This window comes from Mustela nigripes, chromosome 1, assembly GCF_022355385.1.
Source record: "Mustela nigripes isolate SB6536 chromosome 1, MUSNIG.SB6536, whole genome shotgun sequence".
Lineage (NCBI taxonomy): Eukaryota > Metazoa > Chordata > Mammalia > Carnivora > Mustelidae > Mustela > Mustela nigripes.
This window is the reverse complement of record NC_081557.1, coordinates 139,904,306-139,927,703: the sequence shown is the minus strand read 5'-3', so window position 1 is coordinate 139,927,703 and position 23,398 is coordinate 139,904,306. Positions and strand designations below refer to the sequence as shown.

Here is a 23,398-nt window from a genome sequence, read left to right as displayed (position 1 = left end):
TTGTGGGTAGAAGAAGAATAAATGAAACAAGATGGGATTGGGAGGGAGACAAACCATAAGTGACTCTTAATCTCACAAAACAAACTGAGGGTTGCTGGGGGGGAGGCTGTTTGGGAGAAGGGGGTGGCATTATGGACATTGGGGAGGGTATGTGCTTTGGTGAGTGCTGTGAAGTGTGTAAACCTGGTGATTCACAGACCTGTACCCCTGGGGATAAAAATATATGTTTATAAAAAATAAATTAAAAAAAAATAATGAAGTTGTGACAAGGAGAATTAATATGAATCTATCTTACTAAATATATAAAATTATATTTGTAATACATGGAAGAAAGATTAACAATGTATTCACTGGATTCTTTTACACTTAAGAATGGAAATAAATAGATATAAAAAAGGAGGGGTAATCATGCTTTTAAAAAATAAATCTATATTATCTTAATCTTTTACAATAAGAAAGTATTTGTATATTTCCTAGGTAAATATATGTTAAATCCTACTAATATATATTAAAGAATCAAGAAGATATTAAAAATTGTCATCCATTTCCTTTGACATCTAAACACTTATAATTTTAACTTTACATAATTTAATGGGAATTAAACCCACTCTTGTGAGAACAAATATATTCTAATTGAGCATAAAACTGACTCATATCTGGAAATTTTGAATGTCCTTTTTGTTTATGAACAAAAAATGTATTTTATAATAGTAAGGTCATCTAAAATGTATATGTAATATATATATATATGTAATGATGAAATATACATTTTAAGAAGATATGATTATAGATGTTTCTTAACATATTAAACACATAAAATTATTTAGACAACATTCCTAGATGCAAACACTAGAACCCATTCTAGCTAGTTTTAAGCATGAAGATTATTTAATGAAGATATTAGGGAGATCATAGAATTCCAGAACTGAGTGTCATCCTTAGGAAATGAGATGCCAGGAAAAAAGCACAAGCCACTTGCTGAAACCCATGAAGATCCAACTGAAGCTGAACACTGACCAACTCCAGAACATTTATCACTGATGTCCTTGTAAGTAGGATCTACTGCCACAGCTCTCATGAGGAGGGATGGATGGGTGGAGTGAATTCTGTAAAGCATCTGTGATTCCCTGTTCTTTCTTACAAAATGAACTGCTGAGCAGTGTCTTTGTTAATGCCTTATTCACATATCTGCTCCCTAATAGCAAAGAAGTCTAATTAAGTAAGACTTCGGTTTCTAGCTTGGAAAAGCAAAGAACCAAAGCACTGCCAAAATATTTGAAGGTTGTTCGAAAGATGTTAAGTAATTAGATAACACATCCAATGTCCACTAGAGACAATATCAACTCTTTCTCTTTCTATATATATATATGCACACACACACACACATAAACTATATAATAAATATTTTATAACAAATATATAGTATATATATATAGTATATATATATATGGTAGGCTATATAATAGTTTATCATATTTATTACAGTTCTATGTATAAAAATTATATAGTTTGTTAACTGTAATAAACTATAAATTCTATACACAGATGGATCACTATAAATAGATAATTCACATGGTGAAGTCCTTATTTTAAAAGCAGGATCAAGAACAAAAAAAAATATAATGTAATATTTTGTAACTTTTATTTCACCCTTTAGTTATATTAGTAAATGTATTTAAATGAAAACACTAGTAGTATATAGGAAAATTACATAACTATCCCTTTCAAAGATATCCCTGCAGTTTCATTTGGAATGCTATAAGTTATATGTATACTATAGGTTAAGAATGCTTGTCTGATTTATTTCAATATGCCTTGTAATGAAAATGAAACTTTCTAAATCTTAAAAATGTTTTTAAAATTCTCAAAATTTATCTTCTATATTAAATGTAACCAAAATAACTTTATCCAATATAAGTCAATTTATTGATGCCAGAATTTATCTAGTGCTTACATATATTTTAGACACCAAACTTATTTACAATCATTTTCTTAGAAATTTCAATTTCCTAGAACAGTCAGAAGTTAGGAAGGAAACAAAATAACTTACAAGATACAGACACAAAAGTATGCTCATGTTTACAATTTTTCCACAGATTATTCATAACATACCCTTCCTTACTGAAACAATTCAAATGAGCTTATTTTGAGGTATTCAAACCAGAGCACCATAGAATACATGGGCCTCTGGATATAACAATGGAAAACTTGATAGTAGGAATGAAGGTAGAAAATAAAAGATAAAATGTAGACATAACAACATATAAGCATATCAGTGTCTCTCAAAGATTGTTGAATACTGCTGAGATTATAGCTATTCTAATGCACAGTATTCTTAGTATCATAGGAATTAAGTATTAATCTCCATATACTTTCTGAAGAAATTTCACAGATGTAAACAAATTTAGAAAAAAATATTAAATAAAAAAATTACAGTTGGAAATCTTCTGTTTTGAATCATTTGAGGACATTAAACAAGAAGATTTAGTAAGGTAGTATACATAGGAGTGACTCTTAGACCTGTGGTTTGGAGTTTCTGTATGAAGCAACAAAGAATGAGCAAAAGGTTATGGTTTTCTTGAGCAATAATAAAAAATAACTAAAATTTACATGCATAGAGATCATAAAATCCCCAAAATCACTAAGACAAAGGATTGCCCTATGTAATTCCATGGGCATCCCATAACACTGACTTTTTAACTTCTTTTCATCATCTAGGAGGATGTACACTTTTTAACCCTCACTTGGAACACATAGCATGGAAGGAACAGATGAATACCCTGTTTCTGTTTCATTTTCAAAGCTGTACCCTTTCAAATTGAGTTTAAGATTCTGAGTCTCTAGGTGTGAACCTCAGTGGAGAAATTTATACAATTTTATTCTAGAAAATAAACCATTTATTGCTTGATTAATGTTTATTATTTCTAATACACTATGAAGTATCTGAAGCAAAAACTGCCCTTACCCAATCTAACACCTCACAAGCTTTAGGCTATTGCTCAACCATAATAGCAAATACAAAAAGATTAATTGTTGATAACTGTAGAAATTCTTACCATCAGAAAGAATTGGTTTAAGTTGATATAATCTCACTAATACAGTGCTCCATAACCTGCTCACCACATCTACTCACATGATTTGGGTAATTTCAAATGATCCATGGTGCTCCTCCCAGTCAGTAGTGTGGAAATGAAAATGTTCCAATAGCCCTCTTCTACTCTATGTCCAATATTCATTAAGCTCTTCAGACTTCACAAAGTCTAAAGTATACTGCGTGAAATATGCAAATTTTAAAGCAACATCTATTTAGTACTCACATTGATGTCTTCCAAATCTAAATTATTTAGAATAATATTGTTCCTTTTCCAGATGATGGGGGGTCTCAGTGCCCCCTGAATGGCACAGCTCAAAACAGCACTCTGTCCCACAGTTGTCGCTGTAATGCTTAGTTTCTGATCCTCAGGCAGACTCAACTGGATAACCTCTGTAAAGATAAAGTGTCAGTAATGTTGATGAGCATGTAGTTTTATAAGGTTAATTAGTACAAAGTTTTTGAATACTAGTAATTAAGGCTTTTAGTTTGAATAAAATGGAAAAAAGCTTGTGATGAAATGAAAAAAAGGAATAAATTGTTTCCAATAAAAGGTCAGAATGACATTTCAATTTAATTGATTGACAAGCATCCTCATGAGGCAAAGAACTATTAAACATAAAATGAGTATCAGAAGTAGAGTTATAATAAGCCTGGCAGATTGCGCCCAAAAGAGAGATAAATTATTTAACTGCCAAATTGACATGTAGTGTGACGTCGGCATTGAAATAAAAATGATGTTGTTTATTCACTGATAGATTTATATTGTAGGTGAGGTGAGATCATTGCTGGCTGGCTTCAGAGAACACTAGCATAGCTGAATGGGTAAAATGTATCATTATGCTGGGAAACATAAATTTACTCTAAAGGGATAAGATTTATTTGGGAAGTTGACGAAGGAAAAACTGAAGTTCACCAACCAAACAGCAATTAAGTGAAATTCTGTCAGCTGCCTTTATCAGTCAGTGTTGGTATAGTACAGTTGCTTCCTAATCCTTAAATTTTAAAGTCAAGTATAATATTTTTAACTATTCAACACATTTCTCCTAACAATTATGCCAAACCAGAAAATATAATATGAAATCTGGATCTGGCTTTCCTTTTCTGTTTTCAGACAATCTTTACCGATTATGGGAATTAACAAGTCTGTCATTGTGCATTTTCATGAGAGATGACTGGATAACCCTACAAGTTTTCACCCATGTCTCATCAGCTGACATTCACAGACACTAACTTTTCTACCCTGAGTTTTGCATTTTGACTTTGCTCAGTCTTAGTCAGGTTAAAATATCACAAATTAATATTCTGAAATGAACTTTCCATGGTGGTAGTGGGGGAGAGACAATGATTGTCTTCTATTTGTTGTGATTGATGATATGTTTCATGGGGGCATTGAGTACAGGAAAGTGGTGGCTTTTAATTTGCAATAGATACATATCAGTTGCAATCTTTGCTGTGCCCTGCCCCCACAAACCCCTCTCCTTTCCTTTCACATTTCTATCTTCTTTCTCTCTCTTTCTGAATCCTATGTCCTCTTGAGAAGAAAGATGAATGCCAATCAAATACATTTTATAGAATGTAACTATTCAATAAACAGTAACGTTATTTTTTGGTACCATCATAAATTGTCAAGTCAAAAATAGCATACACTTTTGTATTGAAAGACGAGGATTGAACATACAATCCCCCCACAACCATATGGTAAGCATTAACATTAAATGATCTCTGTTGTCATAAGCCCTGTCTTCCACACCATTAGTTAATGAATATAAATGAAACAAATTGACTTTTACTTGTTGTAGATCTAGTGCCTAAATCTAAAAGTCTTAATGACTTAAGGAAAAGCTTTTTGTGTTGTTAAAGAAGTGGGTGGGCTTGCCTTTGAAACTGGAAACCCTATGAGCCAGACTCAGCCCAAGTTTATTCTTTTTGTCAGGACATCACTTTTAGAAATGATACAAATGGGTAACAAGGACCTTGCTCAGTCATTTGTATTGGCACCCTGATGTTCCTTAATGGTATTTATCAATATTCATATTTTATTTCAATGTTTCTTGAGCAAAAAGAACACAAGCAATATGCTTAATCTTCTTTTCTTTAGTACTCATACTCTATTTTTTTTCTTTCTTTCTATAAAACCACTAAAATATATTTGGCCAATTAGGCATAGTAAACATTTGAAATTTGCAGAAACAGTGTTTCTTTAGGTCTTTTTTTTTCCCTTAAGATTGTATTTATTTATTTGAGAGAGAGAGAATGAGGAAGTAGGGGCAGAGGGAAAGGGAGAGAGAAAATCTCAAGCAGACTCCATGATAAAGATGGACCCGAACATGGGGTTCAATCACATAACCCTGAGATCATGACCTGATCTAAAGTCAAAGGTTAGATGCTTAACCAACTGAGCCACAAAGGTGTCCCTAGGTCTTTTTTATTTTAATATTACAAACCTATAGAAAAAGGGAGAATTACAAAAGTAATAATATCATGTAGACTATTATAAGGATTATCAATAATTTTCTATTAACATTTCTGAATTCCAACTTCTGGCTTATAAAATCATGTAAGAAATAATGGGACATCTGGTTCTAAAATCAGCATGTTAGCATTGGCTATTCTGACATTTAGAAATACAATTGCTACTAAGTCATCTTGGAATCTCTTCACTAACCTCCTGTATCTGGTATTAGAGCTCAGTCCATTGAACTTAGTTGTGCTTTACTAGTGACACACTAATAATGCTAATTAGATAATATGAACATGTTAGAGTAAATGTGGAGATTTGGCATAACAATGTGAGACATCTTTCTAAAATGTAATTTTTTTGAGAGGATGCATACTGAGAAATAATTACTATTCACCCAGGGCATATTATCTTGCACAGTAAAAAAGTTTTTCTTTAATTTGGAGATTACATTTTTTGAAATTGTTTAAAAAACTACCTCAGTAATATGTATTCTTAAATAATGATGTGTATTTTGAAAACTCTAGAATTTTTTTCCTGCATATTTCATGCAACATATATTTCTCCTCTTCCCTGACATATCATATAAGACTACATGCACAAAGCCAATTATGTTCACTTGCTACTTCTCAAAATTAAGTGTTTTTTTCCTTAAGTAAATGCAGCCGCAAGATGTCTTTTACCTACAAAATTGTCATGCTTATCTTTACTAGTCTTCCTGATAGTTATTAACAAGGAAAGATTTAAGCACACACATTCACTAATATTAAACACTTTTATTCCTACATTCTAACTTTAATCAAACATGCTTTAATGGTGGAGAAAGTACACATAAAGCATATCAGATTTATATTTTATAACAAAATGGTGATTATGCCTAGAAACACATTAACAACCTAAAACAAAATCTACAAATCAATTCATAAGCCAACTTAAGATTTATTTTAAGTGATATTAGTATAGGTTGGTTGTCTCTGAGTGTTTGTGTATATTTAATGTTCACAGTTATCACTTTAGAAATGAGTTTCCAGGAAAAATATTGAAAATTTAATTTCTTATCAATTAGCATTAATATATATTTTCATGGATATACATTAATGATAGCATATTTCATTCTATAACATTCTATCTACATCTTATGCTACTTATGTACCGAAAATTGCTTTGCAGAAAATAAGATGTACCATTTTAGGACCCTCTTCCATCCTTTCAGGTCGAATGATAACACACATATGAAAAGTTTTCTTTAAGTAAAATCATCTATTACATGATATCAAGAGTTAGTTGATGTCTTGAACAAAGATAAAGGCATAAAAATACATAGACTAGGTATAACAGATGGTACTAAGTTTTTTTGAAACACTTCAGTACTTCTTTTGACTTATAAGCTTTGTGTCCTATTGGACAACCTTTTAGTATCCAAGGAAATAAATCAGAGCTCTAGCTGTCGTGTTTCCTCTAATCTCATGTTATGAAGACTACTAATGCCATCTCTAGATCTGCTTTTTCTTTTGATTACTTGGGAAAGAGAAGAGGCAAATAAAAGTGTGGAACAATTTTTGCACTTTTTTCATTTTCATAACTTGCCTTAGAGGAATATTAAGACATTGCTTTCAAAGTAATGAAAATTGTTTAGTCTCTTCCAGCAGAACCCAAAGCTAGAAAGACAAATACAGTTGAATCCAACTTCAACCACAGCAGGTAAGTATTTATGAAGGATTTATTCCAATAGCAACTGGGTGATAGAAATAGAAATAGGAACATGGGTAAAAATAGTATGTGTTCTAAAAAAGTACAAAAAAGGAATAAAATAATATGAATATTTGTGAAACACCAATTAAAAACAAGATGATTGTAGTAATTTGATTAAATTCATTTAAAATCATCAGAAAAATTTAATTTATCATAAACAAGATTCTGTTCTTTTGAAATTCCTAAGTACCTATTTATGTTAAATATTTGAATACTAGTTTTAATCTTATTGCCCTAATTACACATAACTATTATTATAGGAATGAAATATGGAAGAAATTTTATCAATAACATTTTCAAATTACATGTATTTTTCCCTTCTCTACTCCATTAAAAATAATCACTAATTAAAAACAGATAAAATACTTAAGTCAGAAATGTATCACACACACAAAAAAGATGGAAATCCTAAGTGGAATTATTGATTACTCTCATAATGAAACCACACTTATTCAATGATATACCCCTTAAAATAATTTGAAAATTCTGATGGTATCTTTTGTCAAGAAATATGTGATTTCAAAATAAATATTAATTTTTACTTAATTTAGACATATCAAGATATATACTAATTCACTGTGATCAAATGTCTAGAATTGCTTATCAATTCTAAATATCTAGAATTGCTTATCTTATATTATATGCTTATATCAGAATGTGTGTTGCAAAAATAAAACAAAAATTTAAAAAGATATCTAGAAACGTTCCTTTGATAGCAATGGATTGGGTAATTTGGACTAACTCTGCAACTGAAGAAGTAACACAGCAACAAAAAAACAACAAACAAACCTGGAATAAATACAAATAATATTCTTAAAACAATATATGAAAGACTTATTCTTTTCATTCTTATCTCATGAAAGAGATATAAGATAGTGAAGAACTATAACTTAGATACATAAGATTTCACCTTGAGTCACTTAGTGTTTGGGGAATTTTTTCAACTAGAGAAGATGACTGAGGTTTAAATGCCCTTTGGTGGCTTTTTACTCCTTCAGGCATATGGAATGGGTACAGTAATGGATTACCACCTTCTCTCGGCTGGGACTTCAGGATGCCTCACTATTCAAGTGAATATGGACTGCAGCTCACTTTTATCCAAGTGTCTTGTAAAATATATAATCTTCCTCTCTATAGTAAGATAGTATCATCCAAGTCATCTAATCATTATTACAAATAATTCTTAACAAAATGTCCAAGAAACAAAGATAACATGGCATACACAGAAGACAGTGTGATGAGAATAAGCAGAAAGAGGGTACAATAGTAATAAATCCAACAGGATTAAAAAATTAATTGTTTATGAAAATCAAATCAGTTCAGAAAACTCGACAAAGACTTTAAACAATTTATAAACATTATAAATTCATGAAAGAGACAAATAGAAATTATGTAAGTAGAAAATGTAATAATTGAAATAAGAATTAAATTGATATGCTTAAGAACAGATTAGACACAACAGAAAAGTAAATGACTAAACTAAGGAAAAGATTAAAAGAAATTTTACCCAATGAAACATAGAAGGATGAAGAATTAAAAATACAGGTGAGGGTAGCAAAAATAGTTCCATGTGAAACCCGCAGAAGGAGGAAACAAAGAAAATGAAACAGAACTAATATCTGAAGAAATAGGACCTGAGGATTTTCCATAAATGTTGAAAGATGCCAATCAATAAATAGAAGATCATCAAATGTCTAGCAAAGCAAATGAAAAACTACAATAATTTATACCTAGACACTTTAGTGGTAAAATTGAAAAAAAAGATTAAAGAGAAAGAAAATCTTTAAAATTATGCAAATAAGAAAATACAGATTGACTCTATAGCAAGTAGAGCCAGAAAAGTAACTAGTGTCACCAGCAAAAAAAGGAACAAGAAGCTAGCGGGATGCTATCTTCTAAGTAATGAAAGAAAATAAAATCAATCTTTTAATTTTTATTTATGTATATAAAATTCTAATAAATATATTTTTAAAAACAATTAGAGGGGCACCTGGGTGGCTCAGTGGGTTGAAGCCTCTGCCTTCGGCTCAGGTCATGATCTCAGGGTCCTGGGATCAAGCCCCACATGGGGCTCTCTGCTCAGCAGGGAGCCTGCTTCCCTTCCTCTCTGCCTGCCTCTCTGCCTACTTGTGGTCTCTCTCTCTCTGTCAAATAAATAAATAAAATATTAAAAAAAAAACAATTAGAAAGTTCATCTCTAGTAAACTTAGTAAACTTGTCTCAAGGTAAACTCTGTAGGATATTCTTCTGGCAGAAGGAAAATGCTCTTAGGTGGGAGTTCAAAGATGCATGAAGGAAAGGAGAGCAAAGAAGGTGTTTAAATGAAAGTGTTAAAGTTTAACATTAAACTTTGTTACTTCAAAGTGCCTGATAATATAGAAGACTATCTTCATATTCCTGGGCAGAGAAAGATGTTTCAAAACACACACACATACACACACACACAAAAATGAACACTAAAACCAAAACAAACAAACAAACAAGCAAAAAACAGGTAACAATAACAACAACAACAGCAATGAGTTCACCTCAAGGGAAATGATTTATATGTTTAACCACATCATAATTTAGATCCTTATTCCTCAAAATGTACTTTTAAGAGACCAAAAATGCAAGACACCAAGCAGGAAAATAAATTCATAAAACTAACAAAGATCTCAGATAGAAAATTAATAATGATCTCCTAAAAATTAATAAGTAAAAGATAATTCCAAAGAACCACCAACCAAATACTTGAACAAATATTCCATGAATTAGTTAATCCATATGGCTTAAGAAAATCTGAAAAAGTATTTAGCAATGTATGTAATCAGAGAGATGAAAATTTAAGCCAAAACTTTGAGAATGGCATAAATTATAAAGCCTAGTGGTAAGTATTGAAAGAATATGAAGCAACAGAAGATCTTACATTCCGTGAAAAAGAGTGTAAATTCATATATATACTTTCTTTCTTCATTAGTAAATAAAGCCTCATCTACACAAACTTGCTATGCCAATTAATGTTTCCAAGTTAGCCATGTGTCTTGCAGAAGCCTAGAGTATAAGAGTGTTTAGGTGTTATTAAAAAATATATATACCAGAGGTAGCAATGCATATATTATGAAGATGCCTTTAATATACCAGACAGAAGGGAGGGGGAAAAAAAGAGAGGTCTAAATTGGGAGAAAAGAATCTGGTGAGGAATAGAATAGAATAGAATAAAAAATTCCCAAGTTTATCCTGAAGAAAAAGACCCGCTAGACAGGAAAATTCTAAGAATACAAGTGAAAATGGGATTATTTCTGCCATGACTTCTGAGAGAAACCAGAAGGACCTAAAATCAAAACCATAAATATTCAGCAGTTAGTTAAAACAAAAACATCATTTCTTCTTATGTCATTGGAGGGATTTAAAGTTATGGGAAGATATTTAAAAAAAAAAAAAAAAAGACCAGTAGGAGAATTTTCTGTATGACAATGAAGCAAAAGTTCTTGTACAGGGGCATCTGGGTGGCTCAGTGGGTTAAAGCCTGTGCCTTCAGCTCACGTCGTGATCTCAGGGTCCTGGGATCGAGCCCCGCATCGGGCTCTCTACTTGGCAGGGCGCCTGCTTCCTCCTCTCTCTCTGCCTGCCTCTCTGCCTACTTGTGATCTCTGTCAAATAAATAAATAAAATCTTTAAAAAAAAAAAGTTTTTGTACAAAATTGGAATTTCGTTTTCTTAATTTCTTTATAGCTCTGTAATAAGGACAATACAACATTATAGACAGGACTGTATTTTGATAATACTTCAAGACATTTTAAATGTTAACAATGGCAAGTCATATTTTCTTTTCTTTTAATTCATGATTTTGATATTCCTTCTATGGTCTTATAAATGCAGTGCAATTACCATTCAACATTTCTGTTCAATTTTATTTAATTTCTCTCTTTTCAAATAAATTATATACAGTTGAATTTAAACTGGAATATGTGAAGAATAAGCCTATTCATTCAGTGATATGTATAATACCAGTAATTTGGAAAATAATTCTTTCTAATGAATAATAGTTTCCTTTTGAAATTCGACCTAACAAAAATTGTATCCAGGGAGAACTAGGTGGTCACACAAACTAATCAAGTTAATTTTAACGTTATAATTTGGAAACCTTGAGACAATATCATCAACAAGAATCACATTTGTGACATCACCGGGATGCTTACTTCAGTTTGATCTCTAATGCACACTCTTTCGAAGACTTCTTTTGACAAGTTATTTAAACTCTGTGAGTCTCAATTTTTCCATCTTTACAATAAGGATGATAGCTAACTCTTATAAATACTATGAAGATAAGATATGATATTTTAAAATACTACTGTGCATGGTCTTTAGTAAATTCTGGATATGCCACACAGCGCGGTACTAGTGGAAAGCTATTGAAGTACTTGTAGGTTAAGATAGGCACCGTTTTACCATGCTTAGGAATTATGTTCGCTTTGAAAAAGGCACTGCTTATATAAATTCTGTTGGTTTAATTTTCATAGATATTACGTAAGGATGAGAAGAAAAACCCACGCTCATGACCCACAAGGCAACATAGGCTCTATTTTGGTACTACTCTTACATAAAAACGAAGTATCCTTTATGTTGTACTTAATATGCAGGCTAAGAAAAAGGCTATTGAACATAATGATAATCACTCTCCTACCTTCAAAAATCATGAAAAATATAATGAAATGTTGAAGTAACCAAGTATCTTTTTCCTGTACAATTTGTGATATAAATACCATGTGTGATTTGAGAAAATTTGATATTATTCTCTAAATGCCTAAATTACTGAATACATGAAATACTGAATAAATTTACTATCTCTAATAATCTTTGAAAAGTTTCAGTGTGATCACTTACAAATGGAATTCAATGTAGTAAATTTGGAGGAGAAATTGCGCGACATACGAAGGAAAGAATCTAACAGGAAGAGTTTGCTGTGAATCCTCATTTGTCAGTCAGGGCAAAGCAATCAGCTAATCACTGTCTATTTCCTATATGTTAACAGTGTGTTCAGTGGTGTGTTAAAAAGCTATTACGGATATAAGGAAAGAATGTTAACCTGTGTTTATTCCTTCAACTTATCTCAAGGAAACCCCAGGACGTTAATGGTAGAGTCAATCAAATGGCACATTTTTTGCCCTGTCTCTAATAAATTGAAATTTTTTCACTATTTTTTAGATTACAGTCAGTCAGACAGAGCTAAATGAACTATTCCTTCCATGCAGTGTAAGCTAGATTTCTGAGCATTTCAGAATGAAAAAGATTTTAGTATTGTTTGCCTAATTAAAACAATTCAGGTAAAGGAGATTGCTGTTTGCCATAACACACTGCTATTAACTGATAAAACTGAAACTGGGGTCCAGAGCATTAGCCTATACTATGAAGTTTTACAGAGTTGGAGTCTCCCTATTATGTTCAGCAAATAGATGTGAAAGATGGGGAATTGAACATTGGCTGTTCATTTTGGCAGCTCTTCATAGCTTCAGAAGACTGGGTCTCAGCTATGCAAATTCAGAAACAAATTTAACAATTCATCCAGAATTAATTAAGCTATTGGGGATTGACTGAGCTAATCAAAATCACAGGATACCTTTGTTTATACTGAATACCAATTTACTCATTTACAATTGGGAAAGCATCAGGTTTAGTAAGTGGTGTCAGCTCTGAGCCTGGGAATCTCCCTTCTAATGCACAGGTCAAAAGCTTCTCAAGATTGATGAACAGAAAATTACAAAAAAGGGAGTCTGCTATTCTCAAGCTAGTCAAGCTCTAATCAGCTAATGAATTGCCCTTTTCAACTCTAAGGACATTTCTGTCTAGAGAGCTTTTCTTTTTCTTGTCACTTTCAAGTTTACTGACAAATTCTTAGCCGTTAGCCTCCTGTATTTTGTTTTGTTTTGTTTTGTTTTATGCCATGCAAATCACCATATGTTTGCAACTAGAGCATTAACTCAGGTAGGTTATAAAAGAGTTGAGTATCTATACTTCTTCACCTCAGGAAATGTTCCCATAGTCCTGGCCAAATGATGCCCATGCACTAAATAAGGCCCACCAGTTGTTTTTGTAAGTAAATTTGTATTAGAACACAGCTATATTCATTTATTACTGTATTGTCTTTGTCTGATTTCAGTTATATAGGTAGAGCTGAATAGTTGTTACAGAAATCTTATGGTATGGTTAAGCCTAAAATATTTATTCTCTGGCCTTCTATGCAAAGTTGCCTAGTCATTGAAATACTACTTTGCACATTGTGTATCCCTTTAACATGCATTAGTTATTTAAATGTGGTCTATTGGATTCTTGCTCATATTCCAGGTTCAGAACACTAGGAATAAAATAATTACTTACAGAATACACAAAAAATGTTCCCATTTATATATGGGTGAATTTGTAAGCTACCACTGTATTTTTTTATCATCTTTGAAGCTTCTATGAATAAGGAAAGGATGAGTTTCTCTAATAACTATGACAATTGCTACTCTTAAAGTACAAAACAAAATGTAAAAGTGAGTCAAGTTTGTCCTGACCAAATACAAATTTCTTGTTCCAGATAGTAACATCCTCCTGGGTCCATCTTCTCCAAGTTTATCATGTAGAACAATGATCATTTCTTCTCTCTTCTTAACATCCAATCAAAATACTAATTCTCAGGACACATTTCTCAGCCAGAAAGAAAGCAATCTGATTATCCCATGTAAGTCATTCACAGTAGTAATCTGTGAACAAGCCTGATTTCCAAGAGAGAATTTACATTTTAATAGGGAACATTTTAATTCAAATGTGTCTTTAACCACCAAAATGCTTAGCAGAAATACTTCAGAGAAGGAAAACCTTCTAAGGAACCCTTGTCAACACTGCCACCACTTTCTCAATAAGAAATCAAAGGGACCTACATCAACAAAGACAGATTCAGTTTAACTAAACTTGAGACAAAACCTGTAGAGACTACAGGGCTCTGACATTGCTCTTCTTAGAGCATTTGCTTTGAAAAATTGCTATTGTAAGTTCCTTCTCTGCCCCTTTGAGGTGCAAATCTTCTCCCAGCCTCCTGCCAGTTATACCACCCAGGAATGCCTTTCTCAAGGACCTCAGAGCCATCCCTTTGAAATGTAATCATCAGGGAAGATGGTGTTCTTATCACAGTCTCTGTGAGAGGGTGTGAGGCTAACTTCAGTTAGTGCCTTGGAGGGGACATGCTTGGAGTCCTCAGGTTGACCACCACCTTCTCTACCCTATTGCCCTTTAGTACCTTTCAGTTTGCTCACCCTGGTGCTTTATAACTCATCTACCTTTTGTTTCAGTGGAGTTGAGTTCAGTCATTCCCCCCTATTGCGATAGTCTTCTGTGCCATTTTAACTTGTGGGGTGCAGTTATTCATTGAAAATCAGAAATCAGTTTTCCTTTTCTGAAAAAATCAGGGTATTTGCTTACCTTTATTTACTATTTCCCAATCCCACTTAAGCACAGGGAGTTTATAAAGTATTAATTGAGAGGATCAGTGACATTTATTTGGTCTACCATTCTGGAGAAGTCTAGAATTGAAGAAAAAGAGATTGCTCTCATTTGTTTTCACCTATACCCCCAAAAGCCATAAATTTAAGGATTTTTACAAGCTTATGATTGTTGCTATACAATAATGGTTTTATATCAATTATAAAGCTAGGAATCTGTCTTCTGAGCAAATGAATGTAATTTAAATTACTTTAAATACATACTTCTCTTAGGAACTTCTGGGCATAATTTTAAGCACTATCACTACCTGGAAACTACAGGTACTTACAAATCCTATGTAAATATAGTACAACTGGAAGCTCTCCAGCAAATCAAACACTGTCTTATTGCCCAAGAACCCAGATTTAGGGTCATTTATCTTCATCATCAAAACAAAGAAGAGAAGTGAACAATGATGTACTTTACCCAGTAAGTTTAAATAGATACTCTATACCTTGACGGCTAAAATTAATGTACTAGATTTAAATGATACAAACTGAAATGTGCTTATGTAAATTAGAACTTGCGTGGCTTTAATTGAAATTCTATATGTATAAATCTCCTAAATGCTTAAGCACATTATTTGAGAAAAAAGATTCAGTATAATAAATGTCAAAATCTACATTTTGTGGCTTTTTCATGCAAAAATCTCACTCTTTTATGTCAATTTGATATTTGCAATAAGTTTCTCAATTTTGTTGAAGATTTTACTAAGGTACTATGTCTTCATCCTGCTCATTTAAGCAAATTTTGTCAACAGTACTGACTAAAAAAGTTAAACATATTTCTTTTTAAAAGAAGCTGCTCAAGTAAATCCAAAAAGATTTTGTAGTAATTCTTAAATAATAAAATTGATTATAAAATTTATATGGAACCAGAAAAGACCTCGAATAGCCAAAGGAATATTGAAAAAGAAAGCCAACGTTGGTGGCATCACAATTCCGGACTTCAAGCTCTATTACAAAGCTGTCATCATCAAGACAGCATGGTACTGGCACAAAAACAGACACATAGATCAATGGAACAGAATAGAGAGCCCAGAAATAGACCCTCAACTCTATGGTCAACTAATCTTCGACAAAGCAGGAAAGAATGTCCAATGGAAAAAAGACAGCCTTTTCAATAAATGGTGCTGGGAAAATTGGACAGCCACATGCAGAAAAATGAAATTGGACCATTTCCTTACACCACACACACAAATAGACTCAAAATGGATGAAGGACCTCAATGTACGAAAGGAATCCATCAAAATCCTTGAGGAGAACACGGGCAGCAACCTCTTCGACCTCTGCCGCAGCAACATCTTCCTAGGAACAACGCCAAAGGCAAGGGAAGCAAGGGAAAAAATGAACTACTGGGATTTCATCAAGATCAAAACTTTTGCACAGCAAAGGAAACAGTTAACAAAATCAAAAGACAACTGACAGAATGGGAGAAGATATTTGCAAACGACATATCAGACAAAGGACTAGTGTCCAGAATCTATAAAGAACTTAGCAAACTCAACACCCAAAGAACAAATAATCCAATCAAGAAATGGGCAGAAGACATGAACAGACATTTCTGCAAAGAAGACATCCAGATGGCGAACAGACACATGAAAAAGTGCTCCATATCACTTGGCATCAGGGAAATACAAATCAAAACCACAATGAGATATCACCTCACACCAGTCAGAATGGCTAAAATCAACAAGTCAGGAAATGACAGATGCTGGCGAGGATGCCGAGAAAGGGGAACCCTCCTACACTGTTGGTGGGAATGCAAGCTGGTGCAGCCACTCTGGAAAACAGCATGGAGGTTCCTCAAAATGTTGAAAATAGAACTGCCCTATGACCCAGCAATTGCACTATTGGGTATTTACCCTAAAGATACAAATGTAGTGATCCAAAGGGGCACATGCCCCCGAATGTTTATAGCAGCAATGTCCACAATAGCCAAACTATGGAAAGAACCTAGATGTCCATCAACAGATGAATGGATCAAGAAGATGTGGTATATATACACAATGGAATACTATGCAGCCATCAAAAGAAATGAAATCTTGCCATTTGCGACAACATGGATGGAACTAGAGCGTATCATGCTTAGCGAAATAAGTCAAGCAGAGAAAGACAACTATCATATGATCTCCCTGATATGAGGAAGTGGTGATGCAACATGGAGGCTTAAGTGGGTAGAAGAAGAATAAATGAAACAAGATGGGATTGGGAGGGAGACAAACCATAAGTGACTCTTAATCTCACAAAACAAACTGAGGTTGCCGGGGGGAGGGGGTTTGAGAGAAGGGGGTGGGATTATGGACATTGGGGAGGGTATGTGATTTGGTGAGTGCTGTGAAGTGTGTAAGCCTGGTGATTCACAGATCTGTACCCCAGGGGATAAAAATATATGTTTATAAAAAATAAAAAATTAAAACAAATAAATAAATAAAACATTTTCATCACAAAAAAAAAATTGATTATTATAGCATCATAGGACAAACAAGTAAAGCATGCATTTTTTTGGTTAAATAAGTAAAAGATTAGGTCAAACTCACAATACTGATGAATTCCAACCTCTGACACTGTATTTATTTCTTTGTGACAAACAAGTACTAATTGTCAAATGTCACTATTTTTATATTCAAGTCTGAGTTTTTGATTACAAATTTGTGATAGAAAATACATAATTTATCAATAACATCTCTTTATATTTTAAGTAATTATTTTGGAGAATATATTTTCTATTTATTTTAAATTCATGAAAAAAGGAAACTTGTTTTAAAAATTATATGAAATTAGTACAATATTTCAGTATACATTTATAAAATGTCAAAGAAAATGCAAAAGTATTTTAACATTTATAATTTTTTTCAACTCTGTTTATTTGAAAGAGAGGGACAGAGCATGAGCAGGCGGAGTAGAAGGAGAAGGAGAGAGCATCTTAAGCTCTGTCCTGAGTGGGGAGCCCAACGCAGGGTTTGATCTCCCTATCCTGAGATCATGACTAGGGCCAATATCAAGAATCAGAAGCTTAACTGACTGAACCCACCCAATCCCCGCTTTAAACTTTATAATCTAATTCACTTAATTGAAGCTATTTTAAGGTACAAACAGTATATTTCATATAGCGTTGTCAACAAGAATGATTTTGTTTTGTTTGGATAATATTTAGCAAAAACTAAAAGACACTAAAGGAGTAAAGCAAAAAAAGCACTCTCTAGGTTTTCACTATTAATGGAAATTTTTTAATGCAAATATATATTCGGCAGGATACTAAACTAACATTTTACAGCATTAATGTCGTAACTGAAAGAATTTCTTTGGGAAGAAAACATGGGTGGAAAGAATAGCAATGAGGAAAGAAAATAATGAAAAGATTTGGTACCGCAGATTCGTCTTATTACTTGCTGGTTTCTTTTCTTAAGGCTACTCTAGCCTTTGATGTAAGTAATTTGAATAATCCACATCTCTTTTATATTTGCATTTGCCTTAGAAAAAAACAAATTGCTCCTACACACAACAACCAGAGCTGACTGGTCCAGCAGCATATTTGGATTTTCTCAAGCAATACTGGAGGGCCAGGCACTGCTGTCATATAGTATGTCACCATACCAAGGGGTTCCCTGATAAGCTTATTTGATTGAGGTGTCATATATTAAAAAGATAACTAGTGACCGAGTTTGAAGCACTATAAGCACTAGAAGTCGGTGACTTAACAGTTTATAAGAAAAAATGTAACAAAGGTGAAAACATGCCCCATAGATTTAATGAGGTTGAAATACTGGAAAGTTTAAAGCTCGATTTTCAGAGAACTGTTTTCCCCTAATTAGCTATTGGTCTTTTCAGACCCCACTAATAAACTCCTTAGCTATCTCTACAGAAGCCCGGACTCAAAGTCAATAGTATGTTTCGAGCCTAGGAATAAGCAAGGCTCTGCATTCTTTACATAAGTTAGTAAGTCCAAGACCCCAGTCAATTTATACCAGCTCTCAGAGCCTACCCGTAGCCCCTTCTCCCTGTCCTGAGATACCCTCCTGATGTCAGGGACTGAACCTTGCCTCATTTTGGTGCTGTTGCCACCCTCAAAGTGAACATAGGATGTACATTACATATATGTTTGCTCAGTGTGCTTGCTCCATCTTTCCTCATGAAGAGTCCTAAATTTCATCAATATGTATATAATCTCAATCCCTATGATTATAAAAACAAAACAAAACAAAAAACTCCTTCTCTTCCCATTTGGGGAGGCAGATTTTGAGGTTTGTCTTCCCTCTCCTGGCTGCCTCTCAGATAAACTCTTCCCTTGTTGCATCCCTGATGTTTCAGTGATTGGCTTTGGTCTCCATCATGCAGACTTGGGCTAGGTTACAAAGGCAATCAATATACAGAAAGCAAAAAGGGGACTATTAATTTTGATAAAGAAACATTTCAGTCAAGATATGTACCAGTCCGTCTAACAGAGGGATGCATATAAATCTTATCTTTGGGAGAACGCTTCGGAACTTGAGCACCCAGTGCTGTTGCCGTACTTTGTTTCCACAGGAAACAAAACCCCTTTCTCCCATACAGAAGTTTTGTGCCACAGTATCTGAGATCAACTTTATAATCTCTGATTTACTCAGCTGAGGTATCTGTTACAAAACTAACATCATAAAAATAGAAAGAAAGGAATAGATACAAGACTGTAGATATAGCAGGATACTTCATAAATATTTAATTTCCCCATATAGGTATAACTCGAAATAGATATGCTTCTAATCACTTCAGTAAAAAAGTTAAAAATGTAATAATTGATAATTATGTAATTGCTCACTATTAATAAAATAATACACATCATTTAAAAATATGTGAGAGGCATTTCATTAGTGTTATTTCCTCCATAAAAATTTAATAAACTGATATAGGTATTACTTATTTTTGATCTTGGTATATAAAGAATGTCAAATCACGGGGCGCCTGGGTGGCTCAGTGGGTTAAGCCTCTGTCTTTGGCTCAGGTCATAACCTCAGGGTCCTGGGATCGAGCCCCGCATCGGGCTTTCTGCTGAGCTGGGAGCCTGCTTTCCCTCTCTCTCTCTCTCTGCCTTCTTGTGATCTCTGTCTGTCAAATAAATAAATAAACCTTTAAAAAAAAAAAAAAAAGAATGTCAAATCATAGTCTCTAAATACATAGTTACTAGAATTTCATTTATTCTGGAAATTGGAATACAAATAAACAACAGAGCGCAATATTTTCCCAGTACCTCTTAATTATCAATTTAATATTAGATAATCCAGACATTTAGCTCACCATTTGGTTAAAATAGCAACACCTAGGAACACACAGAGATTCTTAGCTAATTCCTCTTATGCTCATAAAGGTAAAGCTCTGCAATTAGCACAGTTAAGAAAGTATTTTCATATAATCCATTTTTTTATTTATCAAAATTCTAATTTGGTAGTTTTAAGAAGCATGAATTTACTGTGTACCATAAAAGCATAAACTTGTGTGTAGTAATTTTCTTTGGAGTACAAATAATTCTAGTGAGATAAGAAAAAATATATTATTTTCCCTGAAGTCATGTTGCATTGCTGCAAAATACTTATACAAAAGTGCTTTTAAGAAAAAAATTTAAAAACAAAACAGAACCTAGAATCACTATGTAATTTATGCTAATATGATGCTGTATGATAGAAAATCTTTAGAAGTTACCAATATATGTTTTATATGAATGATAAAATTCATATTTTCTCAAAAGAGGAAGAATTGAAAAAATATTAGGCTTAACAGCATGTAATATATTATTACATATGAAATATTACCTTGTTTTGTGGCATATAGCCAATATAAACTAATTTGTATGATATGATTATAAAGAACAAATCACATTAGAAGAGTATAAACTGGCTCCTGGTATGATTCCAAATTTAAATTCTGAGTCTAGCACTTTCTTGTTATAGGACCTTGGGTAGAAATCACAAACTACCCTCATAGAAATCAATAAAATTAATTAAAGGTAGGAATATTGGTGGGGAGGGTGAAGGAAATAATTGTAAATATGCTGTCTTGGTTTTCCTTCATCAAGAAAGAACATTCACAACAATCCTTAGACCCAATTTGCAGACATTTGGGCTGAGCAAAATGTAACAAAAGAACAGTAAACCAATCTTTGAAGTTTCTAAGGCCCTCTTTCTTTCAGGTCCTGCTTTAATCACTATTGCTACTACTGCTGATAATATAAATTACACAAATAAATCATTGAGAATATAGAAAGAGAATGTAATAATTAAATGAGTCAAGTTGAATCCAGAGAGGATTCTATCATTATGTTTGATCAAGAAAAGAAGAGTATGCATTTATCAAAGCTACAGATATATTTTCAAAATAAACTGTAAACCCAGTGGAAGGTGGAGAAAAGTTTCAGAGTGATGAAAAGTAAGAAATGGGAAAACAGCAATACAGGATGAGATTTAATTTAGATAAATGTAAGGTAATACACAGAAGGGATGCCAAGAGAAAGAAACAAATTGAAGAGTATTGGTTAGAGAACTCCTTTTGGAGATTAACTATGGATTATTGTGGGAGAGAATTTTTGCTACATGACAGTGAAGTAAAAACTAAATGAAATATATCTTGTAGTAGATGAAGAGGATTATTAACTTTTTATCCATATACCTAGAGTTTATTTTTAGCAAACAAATAATCATTTTAAAAAAACAATAATTTTAGTAGCCAGATGTTATTGAATACACACTAGACATTGTATTAAATTATCTAGTCTTGAACACTCAAGGAAATCTGAAGTATTGTTACTCTCTTCATTTTACTGTTAGATTTAGAGATGTTAAGTAATTTTTCAAGTTTACACAGTTGTATAAGTAGTGGAGCAAAGATGATATAAAATTTGAAAATTCATAGCATAAAATTTAAATTAGAGAAAATAAAAGGAAAAATACAAAAGCACTACATATTAATATGTAGGAATTAAGGGTTTTAGTAAATTATGATTTTCACAAGTGATATTTGCTACCATACATTGAGCATTGATTGACTTTGTGCTACGTACTCTTTTCCATAGTTTACTAGTTTTTATTTATTTAATCCTCAAAAATCATATGTGTTAGAATTATTATTCCATTTTGAAAGTTCGGGACACTGAAGTTGGGAACAATTGTGTAACTCATCTTGGTCATACAGTGTATAAGTGGTAGAGCTGCGATTTGAACCTAGTAATCCCACTCCTAGCTTCTGGAACAGTGCTAGTTACCGCTGTGTTATATTGAATCTAGTATTGGGAAAAGGGTGTAAACACAGAGTAGAATATGATGAAATGCAAGAAAATGGAGTTATTGAAGGACTATGCCTAATACATAGTGTAATTATTAATAAATATTTATTAAATGCATAGAAAACAACCTAAATGAGTTTAGGTAAAGTTTAAAATCAGCATTCACTCATTGAGAAAATAAAAATAATAAACCGATATGCTATCTTTCTTCCTTCATTGACGATAGTTACTGGCACATACTATATGCTGGATACTCTTCTGGTGTGAGGGATACATTTTTGAAACAGACAGAAATGGTCCTATAGTCACTGACCTTCTTTCCCAGAAAATACTAAATAATATTTCACCAAGGCTCAGATATTTACATTTTTATTCCTGATTATATTCAGAAATATAATATTCAGGAAGCAAGCTCCCTGCTGAGCAAGAAGGCTGATATGAGACTCTATCCTAGAACCTTGGGATCATGACCTGAGCCGCAGGCAGACGCTTAACGGACTGAGCCACCCAGGCATTCCAATGTTTTATCTTCCTATTAAGTGAGAAAAAAACGGGAGGGAGAATTATTATAAACATAATTTCATACATATTTCTAAATTTCTAAATATCCCTGGGAGAAAACCTCTGGAAAAGCAACTATTTTGCCACACAAGAAATCTGCAAATAATAAAGTACAAAATTTAGAGCACACGCTAACAGTGGCCTGATGAAGGCTTGAAAAATATGAGGACCTGAAAGACTGAAAATAGCAAGATTCAAAGGAATTCCATGTTTTCTACTCTTTCCTGTTTGTCAGTCCCTCTCTGGCACTAAAGAAAAACACATTAAATCATTCAGTTCAGTGAAGTATAACACTGCAAATGGTTATAATGTGTAGATGCAGTCCAAAAATCAAACTGAATTATAGGCAAAGCAAAAGTTTCATTACATGAAAGATTAACTATGGAAATCAATTAATGGAACAGCTAAGTCCAGCCCTGGGTCATATGAATCAAATAAAATAGTCTCTGGTTATATTTGTGGGTGTATGTGTGCATGCATGTGTCCATAAATTAAAAATCATCTTCATACAACAGAAATGACTCCACTAAAACCTGTTTACATACTGGGACTGCAAACAAATACTTTAGGACACTATTTTTGGTTTCTAAAAGGAAAAGTCACACGAACAAAAAACTGTATCACAGATTTTGAGAAATATAAAATCTTATTAGGAAAAAGACTGACACAAAATTAATAAGAATGTTTAACACTCCTGATATATATTGTCAAATTATTTTTATAAAAGAAAACTAAATTATACAAAGATTATATATACATATATAAATTATATTTCTGTCTTC

At 32.8% G+C, this 23,398-nt stretch overlaps 1 protein-coding gene across 2 annotated transcripts in view; it reads right to left on the bottom strand.

Moving 5' to 3' along the window:
• The window catches only part of FSTL5 (follistatin like 5), a 771,710-nt gene that overhangs the window by 276,032 nt on the left and 472,280 nt on the right, over positions 1-23,398 (bottom strand). For both annotated transcript variants that reach the window (XM_059374351.1, XM_059374341.1), the window contains exon 7: positions 3,318-3,484. In XM_059374351.1, the coding sequence (XP_059230334.1) occupies positions 3,318-3,484 (167 nt within the window). The remainder of the gene's footprint in view (positions 1-3,317; positions 3,485-23,398) is intronic.